The sequence below is a fragment of the Lissotriton helveticus genome, chromosome 1_1 (genome assembly GCF_964261635.1).
Source record: "Lissotriton helveticus chromosome 1_1, aLisHel1.1, whole genome shotgun sequence".
Classification (NCBI taxonomy): Eukaryota; Metazoa; Chordata; class Amphibia; order Caudata; family Salamandridae; genus Lissotriton; species Lissotriton helveticus.
The window spans coordinates 137,882,833-137,902,413 of record NC_136057.1 but is presented as its reverse complement, the minus strand read 5'-3'; the positions used below and the strand labels follow the sequence as shown (position 1 = coordinate 137,902,413).

Here is a 19,581-nt window from a genome sequence, read left to right as displayed (position 1 = left end):
TGCCTCTATCCATACCATAAGGCAGAGGATTGTAAGGTATGTCGAACCTTTTCAAATTAAACCTTGAGGGATCGTGAGGGAAGACTGCTGATTTGGCTCCAGAAGGTGAAAGCCAGGAAAGAAATCCTCTCAAGTGAGAGTGAGGAGGAGTCTGGATCCTCTAAGAGGTCTCAAAAGAGAAGTAGATCTCCTCAGACACATACCTCAGGGGAGAGACCTGAGAAGGCCCCAAAAAAGACCACCTCAGGGTCTTCAGGGCGCAGTCCGTCAAAATCCCCTTCAGGCAAAACTAAGGGGAAGAAGGGTTTTGCTTCTGAGGGAAAGCAAGATAAGTCCGCCTCAGAACCTCGAAAATCGCCTCATAGAGTCAAAATTTCCATCAAGAGAACTTACTCTACGCTTTCTGAGGAGAAGGGAAGTGTTTCATCGCTGTCGACGGGACCGTCGAGGACAAAACCATCGACGTCGTCGACGAGAAAGGAAGAGGTAAAAGCTAGTGAAAAGGCGCCGTCGACGCTTTCACTGTCGACGGCGATATCGTGGACGGTTTCATCGTCGACGAGCATTGCTGTATCTACATCGTCGACGGCAGCGTCGACGACGAGGACGACGGCAGGAGCGTCGACGAGGACAGCGTCGACGGTAACTACAACGTCGACAGTGGCGTCGACGACGATAACATGGTCGACGACAGCGACGGGAATGTCGTCGACGGGCTCGTCGACGACGGAAAAGACACCAGAAAAAAGATTGGTACCCTGGAAAAAGCCTATAACACCAGAGGTTACATCGCCAAGCAAGGTGTCTCCATTGGTTCCATCTCACCTGCTGGAAGAAGAAGATTCGGAGGACGAGGATGACGAGGGTCCTTATGGTTTTGCGAGTAGTTCTTTGCAATTACAAGTCAAGTACCAGGAGGTCGATTCTGAGGAAGAATATGGGGATTTTCAAGAGCATCCCCAGGAACAGCGCCAATATCGCCAACAGCATCGTGAGGATATGACAAATGTACCATCCTCTTTGTTGTAAGAACTCCAGGGCATGTTGGAGGATTATAGAAGAAGATATCCAACGACTCCAGCCACTCAGGACGTACCAGAGGCTACTCCGCATCCACGGTCTGTACCAGGGACGCCAGTGCGTACGAGAGAGATTTTGCCAGAGCCTACTGCTAGGTCTCCACCACCAGTGTCACAACACAACACCACGGATGATGACCACAAGATTGGAGAGCTTGCAGAACCGAGTGCAGAATGGAATGACTATCTCATCCCCTCACCTTCAACTCCTACGCCGAAGCCAGTAGATTCTCCACTGGAGGACATTGGTGGTTTTCATAATTTAATGGAAAGAGCCACTAAGAGATTTGCACTCACCATGACTGAGGATAAAGCGGAATGCTTTTTATACGACTTCAAGGAATCGTATCGCAAGTCTGTGCGGTCCTTGCCTATCGTGAGTCATATTTGGGAGGAAGGATTAAAGGTCATGGAGACAACAGCTACGGTGACACCGGTTCTGGCCAGACTAGACAAAAAGTATAAGGCGCCTATAGATGCTCCAGCTTGTCTTTTGGGTCATCCCAAACCGGATTCTGTGATTACTCAGGCGGCACAGCAGAAGTCCAGAAACCCATCTGCTCCAATCACAACACCTTCGGACAGAGAGGGCAGATAACTGGATAATGCAGGAAAACGTTTTTCCTTAATGTTGGCGCTGCTGGTTAAAGCCGCTAATGCCCTCGCTATCTTGGGAAGGTACGACAGGCAAATGTGGTGTGACCTGTCTCCATACATTAACCAGGTGCCGGAACCGGAGAAGCAGGAAGCCAGGAAGATTCTCCTGGAAGGGGAAAGGACTTCGGCTGAAGTCATAGACTGCGCTATGGATATAGCGACAACGGCATTCAGATCTTTAGGAGGAGTAGCAGTCCTGCGCAGGCAGGGATGGCTACGAGCAACGGCTTTTAGGCCGGAAGTTCAAAAAAAGATTCTAGACCTCCCATTCAATGGAGAAGATCTATTTTTGAAGCCTATTGATGATACTCTGCAGAGTATCAAGAAGGATACCGATACTGCAAAGGCTTTGGGAACGCTGCAGTACAGAAAAGCCCCTTTTCGTGGCTCCAGAGGTAGAGGGCAGTCCTCTTATAGAGGAGGATATCAACAAGGGAGATATTCCTCTTACTCTGCCTCATCGCAGCCCTACCGCCAACAGTACAGTCCGCGTCATTCAGGAGGATATACGAAATCAGCTCCAAGAGGAAGGGGTGGCCGTTAGGGGAAGGACAACACCCAACGGCAATGACAACTTCCATCTTCCGGCTATGACAACATTCCAGAGATCAAGTGCTGCCCTGGGTGGAAAGATTGCTCACCATTTTCAAAATTGGTGAAAAATAACGACGGACCAATGGGTCCTCAGAATTGTTCAATTCGGCCACACCCTAGAATTTCTTCAAACGCCCCCTTGTACGCCATCGATGCATCAGAAAGCCAGCCATCTGCATCAACTCCAGCAGGAGATTCAGACAATGCTCCAAAAGGGAGCAATAGAACCGGTACCGCATGCCCAAGAAAACAAAGGGGTTTTACTCCCTGTTTTTTCTTGTCAAGAAAAACAAGCTCCAATGGCGTCCCATTCTGGATCTCAGATCCTTAAACACCTATCTCAAAAAGCAATCTTTCAGGATGGCGTCTCTACAGGACATCCTTCCGTTACTGAAACTAGGAGTTCATATGACTTTCCACGTGCCGATCCATCCCGCACACAGACAGTACCTTCGGTTCTTAGTAGCCGGAAGACATTACCAATTCAAGGTACTGCCATTCAGCCTAAAGTCAGCACCGAGAGTGTTCACAAAATGCCTGGCTCCAGTGGCGGCTGTGTTAAGGAAGCAAAAACATCAAATATTTCCTTACCTCGACGACTGGTTAGTCAAAGCACCATCGAAAGCACAAGCCAGAGCGTCAACACAGGCCTGCATAGATTTGTTCGCCAAACTGGGTTTGACTCTTCACGAAGGAAATCAAACCTCCATCCGACAAGAGTGATCACATTTCTGGGGGCAATACTAGACACGGACTGCAACAAGGCGTTTCCCTCTGAAGAAAGGCAACGGAGGATTGTGTACCTCTTCCAAGACTTTGTAAAAAGAAAGTCTCTTTCAGTCCGCAGGTACAAATCCTTGCTGGGCATGATGTCATCTTGCATTCCCCTCGTCCCTCACTGCAGATTAAGGATGCACCCATGGCAGGAACAGCTCGATCTTCAGTGGCGTGAAGCGGAGGGATCCTTCGACGACACAATACGAGTGACACCAGTGATGGTGCAGGCAGCGGCATGGTGGACACAAAAAGTAAATGTATCTCAGGGTCTGACTTTTCTTTCAAGAGCGGCTTCATTAGTGGTGACGACAGATGCGTTCCTAGAAGGATGGGGAGCTTTCCTTCAGGACCTTCAAGTCAGCGGTCGTTGGAAGGTACACGAGCAGCGATTACACATAATCTGCTGGAACTCAGGGCGATCCGCTTAGCATTGCAAGCCTTCCTACCACGATGACGAAGTTCGCCGGTGTTGGTAAGAACAGACAACACTACGGCGATGTACTATTTAAAGAAGCAGGGGGGAACAAGATCTCTCTCTCTATCTCAGGAGGCCCTGGAGATAAGGGAATGGGCTCTTCAACAAGGAATATCATTGTCAGAGGAACACCTCCCGGGAGATCAAAACGTCAAGGCGGATACTCTCAACAGGCTCAAATCGTCCTGCCACGAATGGGAGCTGGACCAGGGGACACTGGAAAGCATCTTTCAAAGGTGGGGAACACCAATAGTGGACCTCTTCACCACAAGAGAGAACAGGAAATGCCGGTACTTTGCAAGCTGGCTTCCCCAGGAGGGATCTTGGGGGAATGCGTTTTCCATGGCATGGTCCGGCCTCTTTGCTTACGATTTTCCTCCAATTCCTCTTCTCCCCCGCGTACTGGTGAAGATCAAAAAAGAGCCGTGCAGGCTGATCCTAATAGCCCCGTGGTGGCCCAGGCAACACTGGTTCACCGAACTCCTGCTGCTGTCGGAGGACTGTCCAGTTCGGCTGCGATCGATTCCATCGCTTCTGACAATGTCCAGGGGTCAGTTGCTCCATCCGGACCCGAAATCCTTGCGTTTAGCGGCCTTTCTCCTGAACACTGTGAGTTTAGTCCTCAAAATATCTCACACGAATGTAGGAGAATCCTGTCCAAAGCTATAGCAGACAGTACCAACAAAACCTACAGGATGAAATGGAAGAGGTTTTCTCTGTGGTGTAAGAGACATAACATTCACCCTCTTACTGCTGCGCCTCATCAAATGATACCTTACATTCTGCTGTTAGCAAAGTCAGGATTGGCACACGCTTCCATCAAGGTGCATTTGGCTGCGTTATCCCGCTACAGGACGTCTTCATCAGGCCCGTCCTTATGGTCATCAAGGATCATCAAACAGTTTATGAAGGGGTTATTCAGGGTCTTTCCTCCAGTAAAGCCTCCACCACCACTATGGAATCTCAATATAGTACTGTCACAATTGATGAAACCACCGTTTGAGCCTATACACAGGGCGGACCTTAAGTTCTTGTCCTGGAAAGTGGCTCTTCTCATTGCACTAACTTCAGCGAGAAGAGTAGGTGAGCTGTAAGCGCTCACAATTCAGGAGCCTTTCCTACAGTTTAAGGAAGATAGAATGATTCTTAGGACTAATCCAAAATTCATTCCTAAGGTACCAACTGATTTTCATCTGAATGAGCCGTTGGCGTTAAAACGTTTCTTTCCTCATCCGTCAACAGCAGCGGAAAGAGTGTTACACTCACTGGACGTTCAAAGACGTATGAAGTTCTACTTAAAGGAAACTAACAGCTTTCTCAAATCTTCTCAGCTCTTCGTCGCTTTCAGCGCACCCAGGTAGGGTTTCCCTTTATCTAAAAGGGGAATCGCCAGATGGATTTCTCGTGCAATTGTCTACTGTCATCAAGCTGCTGGAAAGCCTTTAAATGCACGAGTTCGTGCTCATTCCACGAGGGCAGTGGCCATATCCACTGCACTGTTTGGAGGAGTGCCAATCCAGGATATCTGCAGAGCAGCGACCTGGACATCTACGCACACCTTCACCAGGCACTACTGCTTGGAGGCAGCCGCAGAGTAGGCGGTGGGAGAGACGGTACTGCGGAATATCATCCAGTAACGGTGAGCCTTCTTTCCATCCCTCCATCCGTAATTTCTCTTGTTTTACAAAGTCACATTTTATATATATATATGTATATATATATATATATATATATATATATATATATGTATGTATGTTCAACAAATGTTGGTTCGGGTCTCCCTCCGTATTCGGCGCTTCATGCAGGTGCGTAGCTTCATGCGGTGGAACCAAAACCGCTTAATATTCCAACTGGGTCCCCCAAAGAACGCAATATCCACTGGGAAACAATTGAAGCCGCCACTCCAGCCACTCAAGATTGTATGAGACAACTTAATTTATTCTTAAATCCATTACAGCTTATTCACAGCACAAAAACCAACGCGTTTCGTTAGCTCCCCACTAACTTGATCACGGTTGTACATACAATGGATGGATTTAAGATTTAAGAATAAATTAAGTTGTCTCATACAATCTTGAGTGGCTGGAGAGGCGGCTTCAATTGTTTCCCAGTGGATATTGCGTTCTTTGGGGGACCCAGTTGGAATATATATATGTATGTATATGTGTATGGTATTATTCTTGATTTTCAAGTTGTATCACATGATTAGGAAATGTATCAGAGAAATGTGCTTTGTAATCTCACTGCTCGCTATTCTGCTTCAGGCATGTGAATCTATGAAAGTTCCAATACTGGAGTAAGAAAACAAGTTACTTACCTGTAACTTTAGTTCTCCAGTATTGGAAGCTTTCATAGATTCACATGCACCCATCCTCCTCCCCTGAGAGGCTCACCCACGACACACGAGGACCCCCATTGAGGACCCCTTCCCGGCTTTTACTCGGACCGCACGCAATCCTGGCGCTGTGGACACATGAGGAACTACTGAATACAATCACTGTCATTGAGCATTACTGGACCTCCCGAGATCTACGCCGGCCCCACCGAGTGTGGGTTGCAGAAAGTTATATAATGTCCACTAGGCAATCAATTGTTGTCCTGAGGATGAACCCTGTATTTTGAGATGGTTCGAAACGTCGTCGACTTAAATACACTAAATGCATAATTAATGTACTATTGGTTGGATGCATATGTGTATAATGTGTAATGTCTGGTTATGATTCACAATATACAGACCACCCCAACTTGCCTAAAATTCCCCTTGTTGTCTTCCCTTAAGTGTGTTAGTCGGACATCGGCTGGTGTCCCACTTGTATCACGCTAGAATTCTCACCTGTACTTGTTTCATTGAAAATTAAAACTGTCCGGTTGGACAAAGGATATAGAGCTATTTAGTCTATATTTATTGAACTTCATCCTTCCCTGTCTAGGGACTATTGTCTCAGGTTAATAATCACCTTGGATTTAGCGCCACAAGTGCTCTTGATGCACAAGTGCGCGAAAATCTGAGGGGCAGAAGGTTCTCTCAGGAGTGTTCTAGAGGGGGAGGAGCTCTGATTGGTTCAGGGAAAAGTTTGGGCCTTTTTTACCTAACAAAGGCTATGGGTTGCAAAAGGGAAATGGGCCTAGGCCTCTTTTCAGTTTGCTATACTACTAAGCATTGCTTTTTTATATACCGGAGACTCCCGTCTCGACGACGGGGAATGATTCAGGCATGTGAATTGGAGCACTTTTTTCCTATTACCCCCTCTACCCCCCCACCCCCCTAATTTTACGATATTTTGCCTATTTTCTCAGTCCCCTCCAGGGGAATCCAAAATCCTTGGGTACCTTTTGAATACTCTGAATGTTGGAGAGAATTTCGTAATTTAGCGTGTATACCTTGGAGGCTGAAGCGCGAACTACCCCAAATAGCCAAACAAGGGCTTACTTTTCTAGGGGGAAAAGGCTCAGCTGCCAACTTGTTAAACATTAGCTTCAACGTCAACACACCTCTCCCTCTAGGTCAACCTTAATAAGAAGAAATTTGGTTGATATAACACAAAAATCATTGACCGCCAGAACCTTGACACTCATCACCTTTCATAAGACAACACCACCACAATGAGCATTCATCCCTGCTTTTTCACCGCCAAGCTGGCAACCATGGGGTGGCACTTTTATGTATTAAAAGGAAAATCCCAAAAATTAAGTGCTGCAGTACTCCACTGGCTTCAATTTAGGTACAAACACCAATTTCAGGCTCAGCAGCAGAAACAATGAAACCACACAACACCATTCAGCCAAAGAACCATAAGATAACTCTACAAAAGAAGCTCACACAAGTCCAAAACAGCCTTATTCAGAACCCCTACCCCCCACCAAAAAAAGGAAGACACAGAAAATTATTTTGTGATCTTGAAACAATCCTGTATAACTCCATCCTGCTGCTCTTATTCTGTAGTCAAGAAAAATTACGCTCGCTCATTTTAATGATGCCAAGTTGTTTTTTTATATATAAAGTGGTCAAATGATTTATACAACATATGGTCATGTGCGCCATATATTCTCTATTCCCAACAGTGGGATTTTTTTGTAGGGGTTTCTTGTTTGGATGACTCCATGAAATCTCATGATTACTGGAGACAGATGGGCTCAAACTCATCAGTAAGCCTTCTCTGCACCCTCTGTCATTTCCTTGACTACACGTATTGAGCAGGTAACATAGGCAACGTCTACATTGACTTGGACCTCTACATCTTTAGGGGCATATTATCAAGACAGGAGATAAAATTATTGCCGCTTTATCAGCAGAAAACTGCAGATAAAGCAGCGATAATTGGCTTGATAATATGCTCTATGGAATTCCAATGTCTTGATAATATGCCCCTAAATCTTAAGATCTAGTTGGAGCTAACACTGACAGAGAGTGTCTCATGTGGAAACTGGACGAAGAACTGTGGTCTGATAATCACTCAACTGCTTGCATACTGTAAAGCCACTGTCTGTATGAAGATAAACCTGTGGGTATTTTATGACATGTTTTTACGAGCTGTTTACATTTGATATCTTTTATCATATTATATGTCTGTTCTTCACTTTTATTACACGAGTTGTCGAAATAAAGCTTATACATACAGATAGGGAAAGTTATTCCCTGGTGCACATTCAGACAGCTTACGAGCCCAATTCTGCAGAAAGAGTGCTGTAGGCACAGCCCATTTAACTATTCACTCTGCTCTTCTGCCTCGTGGTAAGTTCTCCTTACGTGGCTACCTGCCTAGATCATGTTTCCAGTATGCAGCCCCCTCCCCCTTTTAGTTATGTGCACAGGTTTAGGTTGCAAGCCACCACCAGACAAGCATCGAAGCTGGCAGACTTGGGACCAACCAGGGTCTCCCTAATGGCTGGAGTCCAAGTAAGCTCTGAGGCAGTGGACATTTGTGAGGCCCTAAATTGTTCACTGGGGGTTCAAAGCCAGGAAAGAAAGTAAAGTGAAGTGAAGTGTCTGATGTGGCCGTGAAATGTCCTGAAGTGGGCTTTGAAGAAAGGGTTTGTGAACTTCACCCTGGGACCTGCAAAAATGTGAGAAAGGGTTCTCCCGTAGGTGTATGGGGATATTCAAGAAGGAATGAGAGGGAGGTTCTATCGGGTGTATCAGGGACACACTGTGAAAGACACTAAATCAGATTTTAGACCAAGCGCTAATGCAAATTCATGATGACCTACATACACATCATGAAAGTTGGTGGCTTTGGTCTGCCAATTCTCCTCAATATTATGGCAGATTTCATACTATAGGTCACGTTATCACCTCAAGACCAGGGCCTGAAATGGCTCTCTTTATGCCAACGTTTATGCTTCTCTCTGGAAAAGGGGAGCACTATCATTTTCATTCATTATTAGCACAACGTTTTTGAAATTTCCATGATAACTCTGAGCAACTTCTACCATCTCTATAACAAGGACATGCATCTGTTACTGTATCTGGGTAAAATCCTCAACACCAAATCAAGGGTGATGCAGTGCCATTGTAAATTGAACTTCAACTGCGTGACTTTCCCCCTCCCGCAGAGGCCTTAAGGATTTCACATAGAGCACCAGTATCTGTACGTCCAACTACGACAAACCTATACAACCTTGCCTAATTATTATATGTTTGTCTTTTCTTTCTATGTTTGTCTGAGTATGTCATCATCATCCAGAATAAACTCGGTTCCTCTCACCACGAGGGATACCAAACCTTTTATTTATTTTTTCACATTCATAACCTTTGGTTAGGGTGGGCATTAGCGCGCCCATACCGCTGAGGTTTACACCTTCCTTACGGTCCTGACAAATGCCTGTTTGAATTACAACACATAGGCAGAAACATGTTGACCACTTCCCAGTGGACTTCGCTGAACAATCTATTCAGCCTTAATGTCCCACGCTTTGTTTTCACCATGTCTTATTAGCTTCTAATAAAATTTATTTTTGGACACAATCGTGACATTTTTAATGATAACTTTTCACTATTTACTGAACACGAACTACAAGCTCCGCAGAAATTCTGGCGTTGAAGCACACCAAGGTGGCACTCGGCCTCTCCTGGTGGGGCCCGATGATGAAGCATGTCACCAGCTAGGTTGGTGAGTGAGGGCTTTATTAAGAACCAAGTTAGGTTCTCCTGTTGTGCTCTACCTTTATTATTATAAAAAAGGCACACTCTTCAGTTTTCATCCTTACTCGGGCTAGCCACCAGGCAGATTGCTATATTTTGTAGCCTCAGCAGTTTAACAATTTGTTAGTTAAATAGGCTAAGATTAAAGACATCATAGTCAAGCCATGATAATATAATAGCACGGACTAGAAGACTTCAGCTGTTCAGAAGAAGGAAAGGGAGAATTGTCCATGGAAGCATGAAGCAGGACACAGGACATACAGGTTTTTTATTACCTGGGTGTTGAAGAACAGGTCATAATCAAACCAGTTGGCAGGGACAAGTGGAGTGCCAAGCGAAGCGGGCCAAAGTACTTGGTTCCAAATTATTGTGTATCTCACTGGAATAATTTCAGATTCATACCTGTTCAGCTTAAGAAGGTTGGACACCATCCAGTTATGTACTGCACAAAGGTAGTAGCACTTAAGGGGTTCCATGGGGTATGAGACAGATTTGTGAAATTCCAACAGGATCTGGGGATCATCTGAAAATGAACCCAGATGAAAGCCAAAACTCACAATCAGCTCCCTCAGGGACTTTTACATAAACGGTGATCTAAAGGATGGGGGGGTAATCAGGTTCTTTGGAGCAACCCACAAATAGTGTGCCATTATTTAGACAGAAATAAGGAAACTGGGACAGACCGAGTCTAATTCAAGAGAAAGGTTATACACCAGGCTAATGCAAAGCCCATAAGGCCACTACGTTTAAATATATTGATAACAATGGAGGGCTCATCTTGTCAAAGGCAGCGGAGAAGTCAAGCATCAAGAGACTCGCATGGGGTAGCTTGATGGATCACTGACATAATATCGATTACACAAATATCGAGGTAGCAAAATATTGAGTTAAAAATATCGACTACAACCATATCGACCCCCTATCTCCAAACAGGTAAGTGCAAAAATATCGAATAAAAAATATTGTTGTAAATAATATAGATAGTAAAAGTATCGAATTTTTTTAAGTATCTTAAAAGTAATTGAAAAATAATAAAATATTAAATATAAATAATTTAAACATACTTAAAATATTTAAATAAACTTAAAAATAAAAAATAATTAATTTAAGTTAAAAATAAACATACAATTTTATTTTTAAAAACATACATATATATATATAAACATAATATTAATAAATAATACATAATATTTTTACCATAGGTTAGCAAGACAGTAAAATTTGCTATTAGTACTTCACAGAGTGCATCAGTAGAGAAAGCATTGGATAGTGTAGGGGTAAAAATTACTATTCCCACTCCAGAGAGTGCAACAGTAGGGAAAGCGGTGGATAGTGTAGAGGTAAAAATTACTATTCCCACTCCAGAGAGTGCAACACTAGGGAAAGCGTTGGATAGCGTAGTGGTAAAAATTACTATTCCCACTCCAGAGAGTGCAACAGTAGGGAAAGCGTTGGACAGCGTAGTGGTAAACATTACTATTCCCACTCCACAGAGTGCAACAGGAGGGAAAGCGTTGGATAGCGGGAGGATAAAAATTACTATTCCCATTCCAGGGAGTGCAACAGTAGGGAAAGCGTTGGATAGCGTAGGGGTGAAAATTACTATTCCCACTCCAGAGAGTGCAATAGTAGGGTAAATGTTAAATAGCGTAGAGGTAAAAATTACTATTCCCACTCCAGTAAGTGCAACAGTAGGGAAAGAGTTGGATAGTGGGAAGGTAAAAATTACTATTACCACTCCAGAGAATGCAACAGTAGGGTAAGCGTTGGATAGCGTAGGGGTAAAAATTACTATTCCCACTCCAGAGAGTGCAATAGTACGGTAAATGTTAAATAGCGTAGAGGTAAAAATTACTATTCCCACTCCAGTAAGTGCAACAGTAGGGAAAGAGTTGAATAGTGGGAAGGTAAAAATTACTATTACCACTCCAGAGAATGCAACAGTAGGGTAAGCGTTGGATAGCGTAGGGGTAAAAATTACTATTCCCACTCCAGTAAGTGCAACAGTAGGGAAAGCGTTGGATAGCGGGAAGGTATAAATGACTATTCCCACTCCAGAGAATGCAACAGTAGGGTAAGTGTTGGATAGCGTAGGGGTAAAAATTACTATTCCCACTCCAAAGAGTGCAACAGAAGGGAAAGCGTTGGATAGCGGGAGGATAAAAATTACTATTCCCACTCCAGAGAGTGCAACAGTAGGGAAAGCGTTGGATAGCGTAGAGGTAAAAATTACTATTCCCACTCCAGTGAATGCAACAGTAGGGAAAGCATGGATAGCGTAGGGGTAAAAATTACTATTCCCACTCCAGAGAGTGCAACAGTAGGGAAAGCGTTGGATAACGTAGGGATAAAAATTACTATTCGCACTCCAGTTAGTGCAACAGTAGGGAAAGCGTTGGATAGCGGGAAGGTAAAAATTACTATTCCAACTCCAGAGAGTGCAACAGTAGGGAAAGCGTTGGATAGCGTAGGGATCAAAATTACTATTCCCACTCCAGAGAGTGCAACAGTAGAGAAAGCTTTGGATAGCGTAAGGGTAAAAATTACTATTCCCACTCCAGAGAGTGCAACAGTAGGGTAAGCGTTGGATAGCGTAGGTGTAAAAATTACTATTCCCACTCCAGAGAGTGCAACAGTAGGGAAAGCGTTGGATAGCATAGGGGTAAAAATTACTATTCCAACTCTAGAGAATGGAACAGTAGGGAAAGCATTGGATAGCATAGAGGTAAAAATTACTAGTCCCACTCCAGAGAGTGCAACAGTAGGGAAAGCGTTGGATGGCGTAAGGGTAAAAATTACTATTCCCACTCCAGAGAGTGCAACAGTAGGGTAAAAGTTGGATAGCGCAGGTGTCAAAATTACTATTCCCACTCCAGAGAGTGCAACAGTAGGGTAAACGTTGGATAGCGTAGGTGTAAAAATTACTATTCCCACTCCAGAGAGTGCAGCAGTAGGGAAAGCGTTGGATAGCACTCCAATGAGTGCAACAGTAGGGAAAGCGTTGGATAGCGGGAAGGTAAAACTTACTATTCCCACTCCAAATAGAGCAACAGTAGGGAAAGTAAATACTTCATATATGAATAAAAATAAATTCAATATTAATACCAATTACAAATTAATTAAAATAAATTCCCAATTTAAGATATTATGATAATTATTCAATTAAAAATAATAAAATAATTTTAATTACTAAAAAATAATCACCTATTAATACAAATTATACACCAATAACAATAAATTATAAAACAAATTTAAAAAAATTTAACAATTAAAAAAAATACCAATTTATATAATAAAAAAGGTAATTAATTACAATTAAATGACTTCCCACCCAATTCCCCTATAAACCCACAACCCACTACAAAAATTAAATACATAAAATTAACATAATTATCAATTAATCAATTAATATAAATTAATCACCAATTATAATTTAATTAATTGCCAATTAAAAATTAATTAACAATTAATTCTAAATAAATACCAATAAATTAAAATGTTTAATTAATTATAATTAAATTACTTCCCACCCTATTCCCCTATAAACCCACAACCCGCTCCAGAAAATCAATAAATAAAATTAACATAATTATCAATTAATCAATTAATAAAAATGAATTACCAATTATATTTTAATTAATTGCCAATTAAAAATTAATTAACAATTAATTCTAAATAAATACCAATAAATTAAAATGTTTAATTAATTATAATTAAATTACTTCCCACCCTATTCCTTTATAAACCCACAACCCGCTCCAGAAAATCAATAAATAAAATTAACATAATTATCAATTAATCAATTAATAAAAATGAATTACCAATTATATTTTAATTAATTGCCAATTAAAAATTAATTAACATTTAATTCTAAATAAATACCAATAAATTAAAATATTTATTTAATTATAATTAAATGACTTCCCACCCTATTCCCCTATAAACCCACAACCCGCTCCAGAATTATATTACGCAAAAATTAAATACCATAAATTAATTAATTAAAATAAATTATAAAATAAAAATACACTTTTAACATATATACTAACATAAAAAAACACTTACATATTATTAAAACAGAAATATTAACTTACTTACCTAAAATTCGATATTTTTGTTGTCTATATTCTATCCATCTATATTTTTGTTGTCTATATTCTGTCCCTCAATATTTTTGTTGCCTATATTCTGTCCATTCTATATTTTTGAGTCGATATTATTGCTATTCTATTCGATATTTTTGTAGTCTATATTCTGTCTTATCTATATTCTGTCTACTCGATATTTTTAACTCGATATTATGCTACCTCGATATTTTTGTCATCGATAGTATGTCTGTATACCAGCTTGATCCCAGGTTGAGCAAAGGGATTCAAGAGCGATCACTAATGCAGACTGTGTGCTTTGACCCACCCTGAAGTCAAACTGTGTCTAGTTAAGGAGTTCAAAATCCTCAACCCTCATAGCCAGCCATAACATGTTCCACGATCTTACACAGGGCTGGGAGAAAGGCGACTGGTCGGAAAGTCTTCATCTCCATAGACGATGCTGCTTTAGCGGTTGTGAAATCTACAGCCCCAATGTAAACTTCTAGTGAGTAATGTCAGATAAGTGAAGCAAGAAACTTAATCGAGCTGTGTCAGAGGATTTGGTGTTGCACAAACGGGATTGTAGGCTTGGGACTATAGGTCTGCCAGAAAATGTAAGGTACATGTAATTTTGACCAGGGCGAATAATAACCAGCTCTCGACTTCTACCTTAAAGACAATGAGAGGGGGAAAAAATGGACAGCTAAAAAGTGGGAGGGGTATCGCGGGGGAGGGAGTCCATTTCAGTTAAAGGAAAAAAGGCACACAGGAGTAGGGGAAACCAGAAGGTGCTAGATTAGGGACGACTAATTATATTATTATAGATCGAAAAATAGCGCCTGGGGGTGTCATGGGGCAGAAACATTCACTGCGGACATGGAAACAAGGCAAATAGGGTTGATGAGGGCAATAACGAGATACAGGGAGACCGTGCAGGGGAAGAGAGACACTGCAGTGTAGGAGAGAGTGGCAGAGGTGAGCAGAGATGCACCAGGGAGACGGGTGGGGTGAAGAATGCTAGAGACAGACATTGATGCATCCTAGCCATTATGCAGTGATGAGGAGCTGGGGCGAAAGAGACACAGGTGTTCGGAAGGTTAAAACAAAGAGTTTGTACAAACACCGGCTGCGCCGGAGAATTGTCGTCGTCGCTTATAACCTGCAGGTGAACAGGAAGCATTGTGTTTCATACCCTGTGGTCTCCGTTGCAGCTGGGACTGGGGTTCTTCCTGTGCTCTCCACCAGCCTTTGTTTGCACTTAAGAGCACCTTTAAATGTGCTGCCCACCCTCCCACCTCTACAGCCACCGTAGCTAAGCCTCACTCTTTCTTTTGGCTCCCATTGCCGGCCGTGGTCAGCTTGGTGGCCGTTAGATTCATCTCTAGGGGGAGCAGTCGCCCAAGTGATAACGAGAAATTAACTTGTTAAAACAGGCATTTGCAATGCAATAGGACTCGTATTTATGCGAGACCTATTGCATTGCAAACGATAGTCATCATGGACGACGGGAGGGAGGGTGGGGGGAGGCACAGACAACAGGAGTGCGGGTAGGTGGGAGAAGGGGGCGAGACGGACGGTATGGACAATAGGAATGTGGGCGTGGGAGATGGGGGCGAGAAGGCACGGACCACAGGAGTGTGGGTGGGGGAGGGGGTGAGAAGCCATGGACAACGGAACGGAGGGGGGAGTAGAAGAACCTCATTAAAGAATATAGTGATCACAGTCTAAATAACAGGTGCCATGTAAGTAAAGGGGCTAGTAGCCATGGCAGGATACAAATGACGACATGGTCGTAATAAAAACGGAGTAACAAGCCTATAAACAAATTCAAAGACAGCATTTATGAAGGACAAAGACACAAGCCAAAGAAAAATATGGGCGTGGGAGTGGCGGGGCTTCCCTCACGTACTAAACTACAACAGATCTTCCCTAAAGCAGCGCTTGCGCGCTGACTCTAGGGTCGACATTAAAAGTACTGGAAATGCAATACCTGTTGAGGCTAAAACACAGTGAATCTGCATCAATGCTGTTAGGTGTTAATGAATATTATGCAGCAGAATATGCACATTGTACTTTACAGCAACTGCATAAATTCTTTTTTTGAATTTTTTTTTGGTAATCCTCATATATCACATATGGAACTCTTGATGGGACACTGGCTCCTCCATGCACTACTGGCCGTTCTGTACCGACCCTCATTCGTTTTGGCCTTATGCAAGTTGGATTGCCCGTACCCTCAAGCGGCCACTACCTTCCCCTCCAAACTCCTTTTTTTCGCCGATCTTTGTGCGCCCTTTGCTACTTAGGAGTACGGGGAACCAGCAGGGCTCCAGACAAATCATTGGAAAACCAATCATCGAGATTGCCATGCCACCAAGGCTGCCCAAACATTCGTCTCACTTCTGGGATCACATGCCACATCTGATTTGCAGGTTAACATAATCTGCCTCAGGCAATTAGCAAAGGTAGGGGGAGTTGGATCTTTCCATGCCCTACAGATCTCACGCCTTGCTAAGAGGATGATAAAGAATACGAATTTAGTGGTGAGGTCATTCACCTGATAGTTCGTTACAAGCCCAAACATAACTGTAAGCCTTGGAAGTACTATAGACATTAACAGTACTTCTTCCAAAAATTCCTTTATCTTCCCCCAGTAGTCCGCCAATTCGGGACAGTCTATAAACATATGAATGTCATCAGCTCTCAAGAGGCCACACCTAGGGCAGTTATAGTCAATATTTGAGAATTTTGCCAATTTCTTCGGGGTTATATAAACCCTATACATGGTGTATATGTGATTCCTCTTCAGCGCAGCCGGCTTGATTACAGCATTTAACACCCTGAAAGAGTCGTGCCAGAAATCTAAAAAGGACCCGTCTGCCGGGGTAAGAGCGTTGCTCCACAATTTACAGATTTCAGACTCTGTAACGTCCTCCCCCTCCAACATTGCCGAATACCAAAATGATATTTGGGATTTCCACTTACCCCTTCTAGCTACATCTTCAAATTTGGGGTTTGGGGGGTTGTTATCATTGGGTATGTCAGGTCTCGTTGTCCACCAGCCTGACAATTGATAGTATTTAAACCGCATCAGGGCTCCCCTAGTTAGATTAAACAGAGTGTCCCAACTTAAAAGTTGGCCATCTCCCTGCAGGTCTCCCCACCTCTCCAGCCCTGCCTGCTTCAAAGGTAGTGATAGTTGATCATTAAGGCAGGCAGGGAGGCCTGGTGAGTCCCATATAGGTGCCTGCGGCGCATAATACAAGATGTTTAGTTTAGTCCTTACAAATACCCAATTTTTCAGAGCTGACCTTAAAATCTTCAACCTTACTTTCTTGAAAAATTTTGGGTCCCCAAACTTGTAAAGAAAGAAACTAGATCCCTGAGGGACGTCCTTTAATAAGACTGAAAATAGCAACCCCATTGATGATTGGTCTATATGGCCCGCCATAATTCTGAAATGCTTAAAATGAAAGGCATGGCAATACAACATTAAGTCTGGAAATGCTAGCCCTCCTGTCTTGAGACCCCTTCTTAATTTCTTCCATGCTATACGGGGGCCTTTAGCATTCCAAATGAATGAGCCCAGTTTTCCTTGTAGCTTTTTAATTAAGGGTGCTGGAAAAGATAATGGAATTGCATTAAATAAAAAAGTGACCTTAGGAAGCACTATCATTTTCAGGAGATTCACTCTCCCATATATATTTAAAGGCAGAGAGGACCAACGTTGCAATAAAACAATTGTGTCTTTAATGACCCTTTCTAAATTAATTTTGGGGATTTCATCTATCTCATTGACCAGATGGATTCCCAGATACCTCATTTTATTCTTCTTCCCCGTCGAACTAGACTGCTGGTTCCATTCCATTATTTCCGTCTTTTCAGCATTGATTGAGTACCCCGAAATATTACCAAACCCCTTTGCAACATCTAATAATCTGGGGATCGCTACGTCCGGATTTATAGTGTACATTAACAGGTCATCCGCATACAATGCCAAGTTAAGCTCCATATCCGCTATCTTGAAGGGTTTAATTATTGGATCAGCTCTTAATAAACAAACGAAAGGCTCTATATATAAGTCAAACAATAGGGGGGATAAGGGACATCCCTGTCGAGTACCTCTGGAAATATGGACCTGCTCAGTCAATGAACCATTTACTAAGACCTTTGCTGTCGGAGCTAAATATAAGTGCTTGATGGCTGTTATGTAGTTCATCGGAAAGCCAAATTTTTCCATCGCCAACCACATGTAGTTCCAGTCGACCTGATCAAATGCCTTGGCGGCATCCACTGCTACTATAGTCAGAGGCAGCTTCTTTTCTTGAGCCAGATCAATCGCTGCTACCACTTGAAAAGTCAACTGCATAAATTCAACACAAATATGTTTTAAAATGTCTGTTGCCATATTTTTGCCCTCACTTCCGCCAGTGTTTCTCTGCATCAGACGAATACATCAAGCAGTATTGCTAAAGTCCCTTTCTGTTTTAAATTTCCAAACTACAAAGGGACTTATGAGATGAACCCCAGCACCGAAGGAGACATAGCAGAACTTGCCATCTTTGGTCAAATCATGCTAAATCTACCTCTGGTGCAAACAGTCATCTTTAGCTTTTATGCAGGAAAGGCTACATTATAGTGTTGATTTGTGATTTTATTTTGCATGGTTCTTCTTCACAGATGAGTTTTTGCCACAAATTCCTCTTTATAATTACACAGTGACAACAATGATATCCTGCTCTCTGTAAAGGTTCACTGATGCTGTAATTAATGTGTCATATAGAACAAGCGTCCCACATTTTCCAATATAGAGAACACATCTGAAACACAACATACATTCCAGAGGAGTGAGACATGCTAAAAGGGAGATCTGAACTGACCTGTGAAGAAAATATAATCAAACTTGTTCTCCAGCAGCTGAGTGGTTTCCTCAGGTCCTCCGCACACCACGGCAAAACAATCCTATGGAGAAGTCATGAGAAAGTAGTGTGAGTACTCATTTCTGTCTGCACTGTATACAAACCTGTCCAGGGACCTTGGCCCAGTCTGAAAGCTGAGTCTTCAGGTAGGTGACGGTGAAGATGTGTACGCCGTCCCTCATCCTGTCAGTCAAAAGCAGTGACCCATCATATGTTCCACTGAAACCCCTGTACCTAAGCCCCTGACAAACTTACTGAATCCAGATTCATTCGGTCTGCTGGTTCCTCATGATCTCAGCAAAAATCACATTTTACAAAAACACAATTAATGAAGCGTTTACTAGAATCAGAACATTCTTCAAAGCAATCACTGTGCTTGCCAGACCCTCCTGTCTCACATGCAATCAACAAGCATAATGCCATCAATCACTTATTCACAGAGAAAATAGACAAAATTGGGACTCGCATCAGCACGAGCACCCTCTTAGCCATTTTATCTTCTACCCACTTTGAACCACCTTCAAATAGACAGTCTTCAACCTCCTCTTCCATGAGATCCTCAACTCCATGAAGGTCACCACCTCAAAAGAATATATTCTACCCTTACTCATCATGAAATCTCCATAGAGATGCCCTCACACCTCACCTTTATATCCCGCCTTCCTCAGACAAGAAAGCTTTTCAGATGACCTCAGAGCAGGACTAATTATCTCCTGCTGGAAAATCCCACCCTGAATCTCAATGATGTTGCCAACTACGACCCTATAACCCACCTCAAAAATCATTGAGAAGACTGTCTTCAATCAATGAAAAGATCAGCAAGAATAAACATATACAGAGCTACCAGTCT

General features: G+C 42.8%; 1 protein-coding gene across 7 annotated transcripts in view; it reads right to left on the bottom strand.

Moving 5' to 3' along the window:
• LOC144771188 (aldehyde dehydrogenase family 3 member B1-like) overlaps positions 1 to 19,581 on the bottom strand; it is a 1,013,654-nt gene that overhangs the window by 154,857 nt on the left and 839,216 nt on the right. For all 7 annotated transcript variants that reach the window (XM_078655887.1, XM_078655933.1, XM_078655870.1 and 4 more), the window contains one exon: positions 18,693 to 18,774. In XM_078655887.1, coding sequence (XP_078512013.1) covers positions 18,693 to 18,774 — 82 coding nt within the window. The remainder of the gene's footprint in view (positions 1 to 18,692; positions 18,775 to 19,581) is intronic.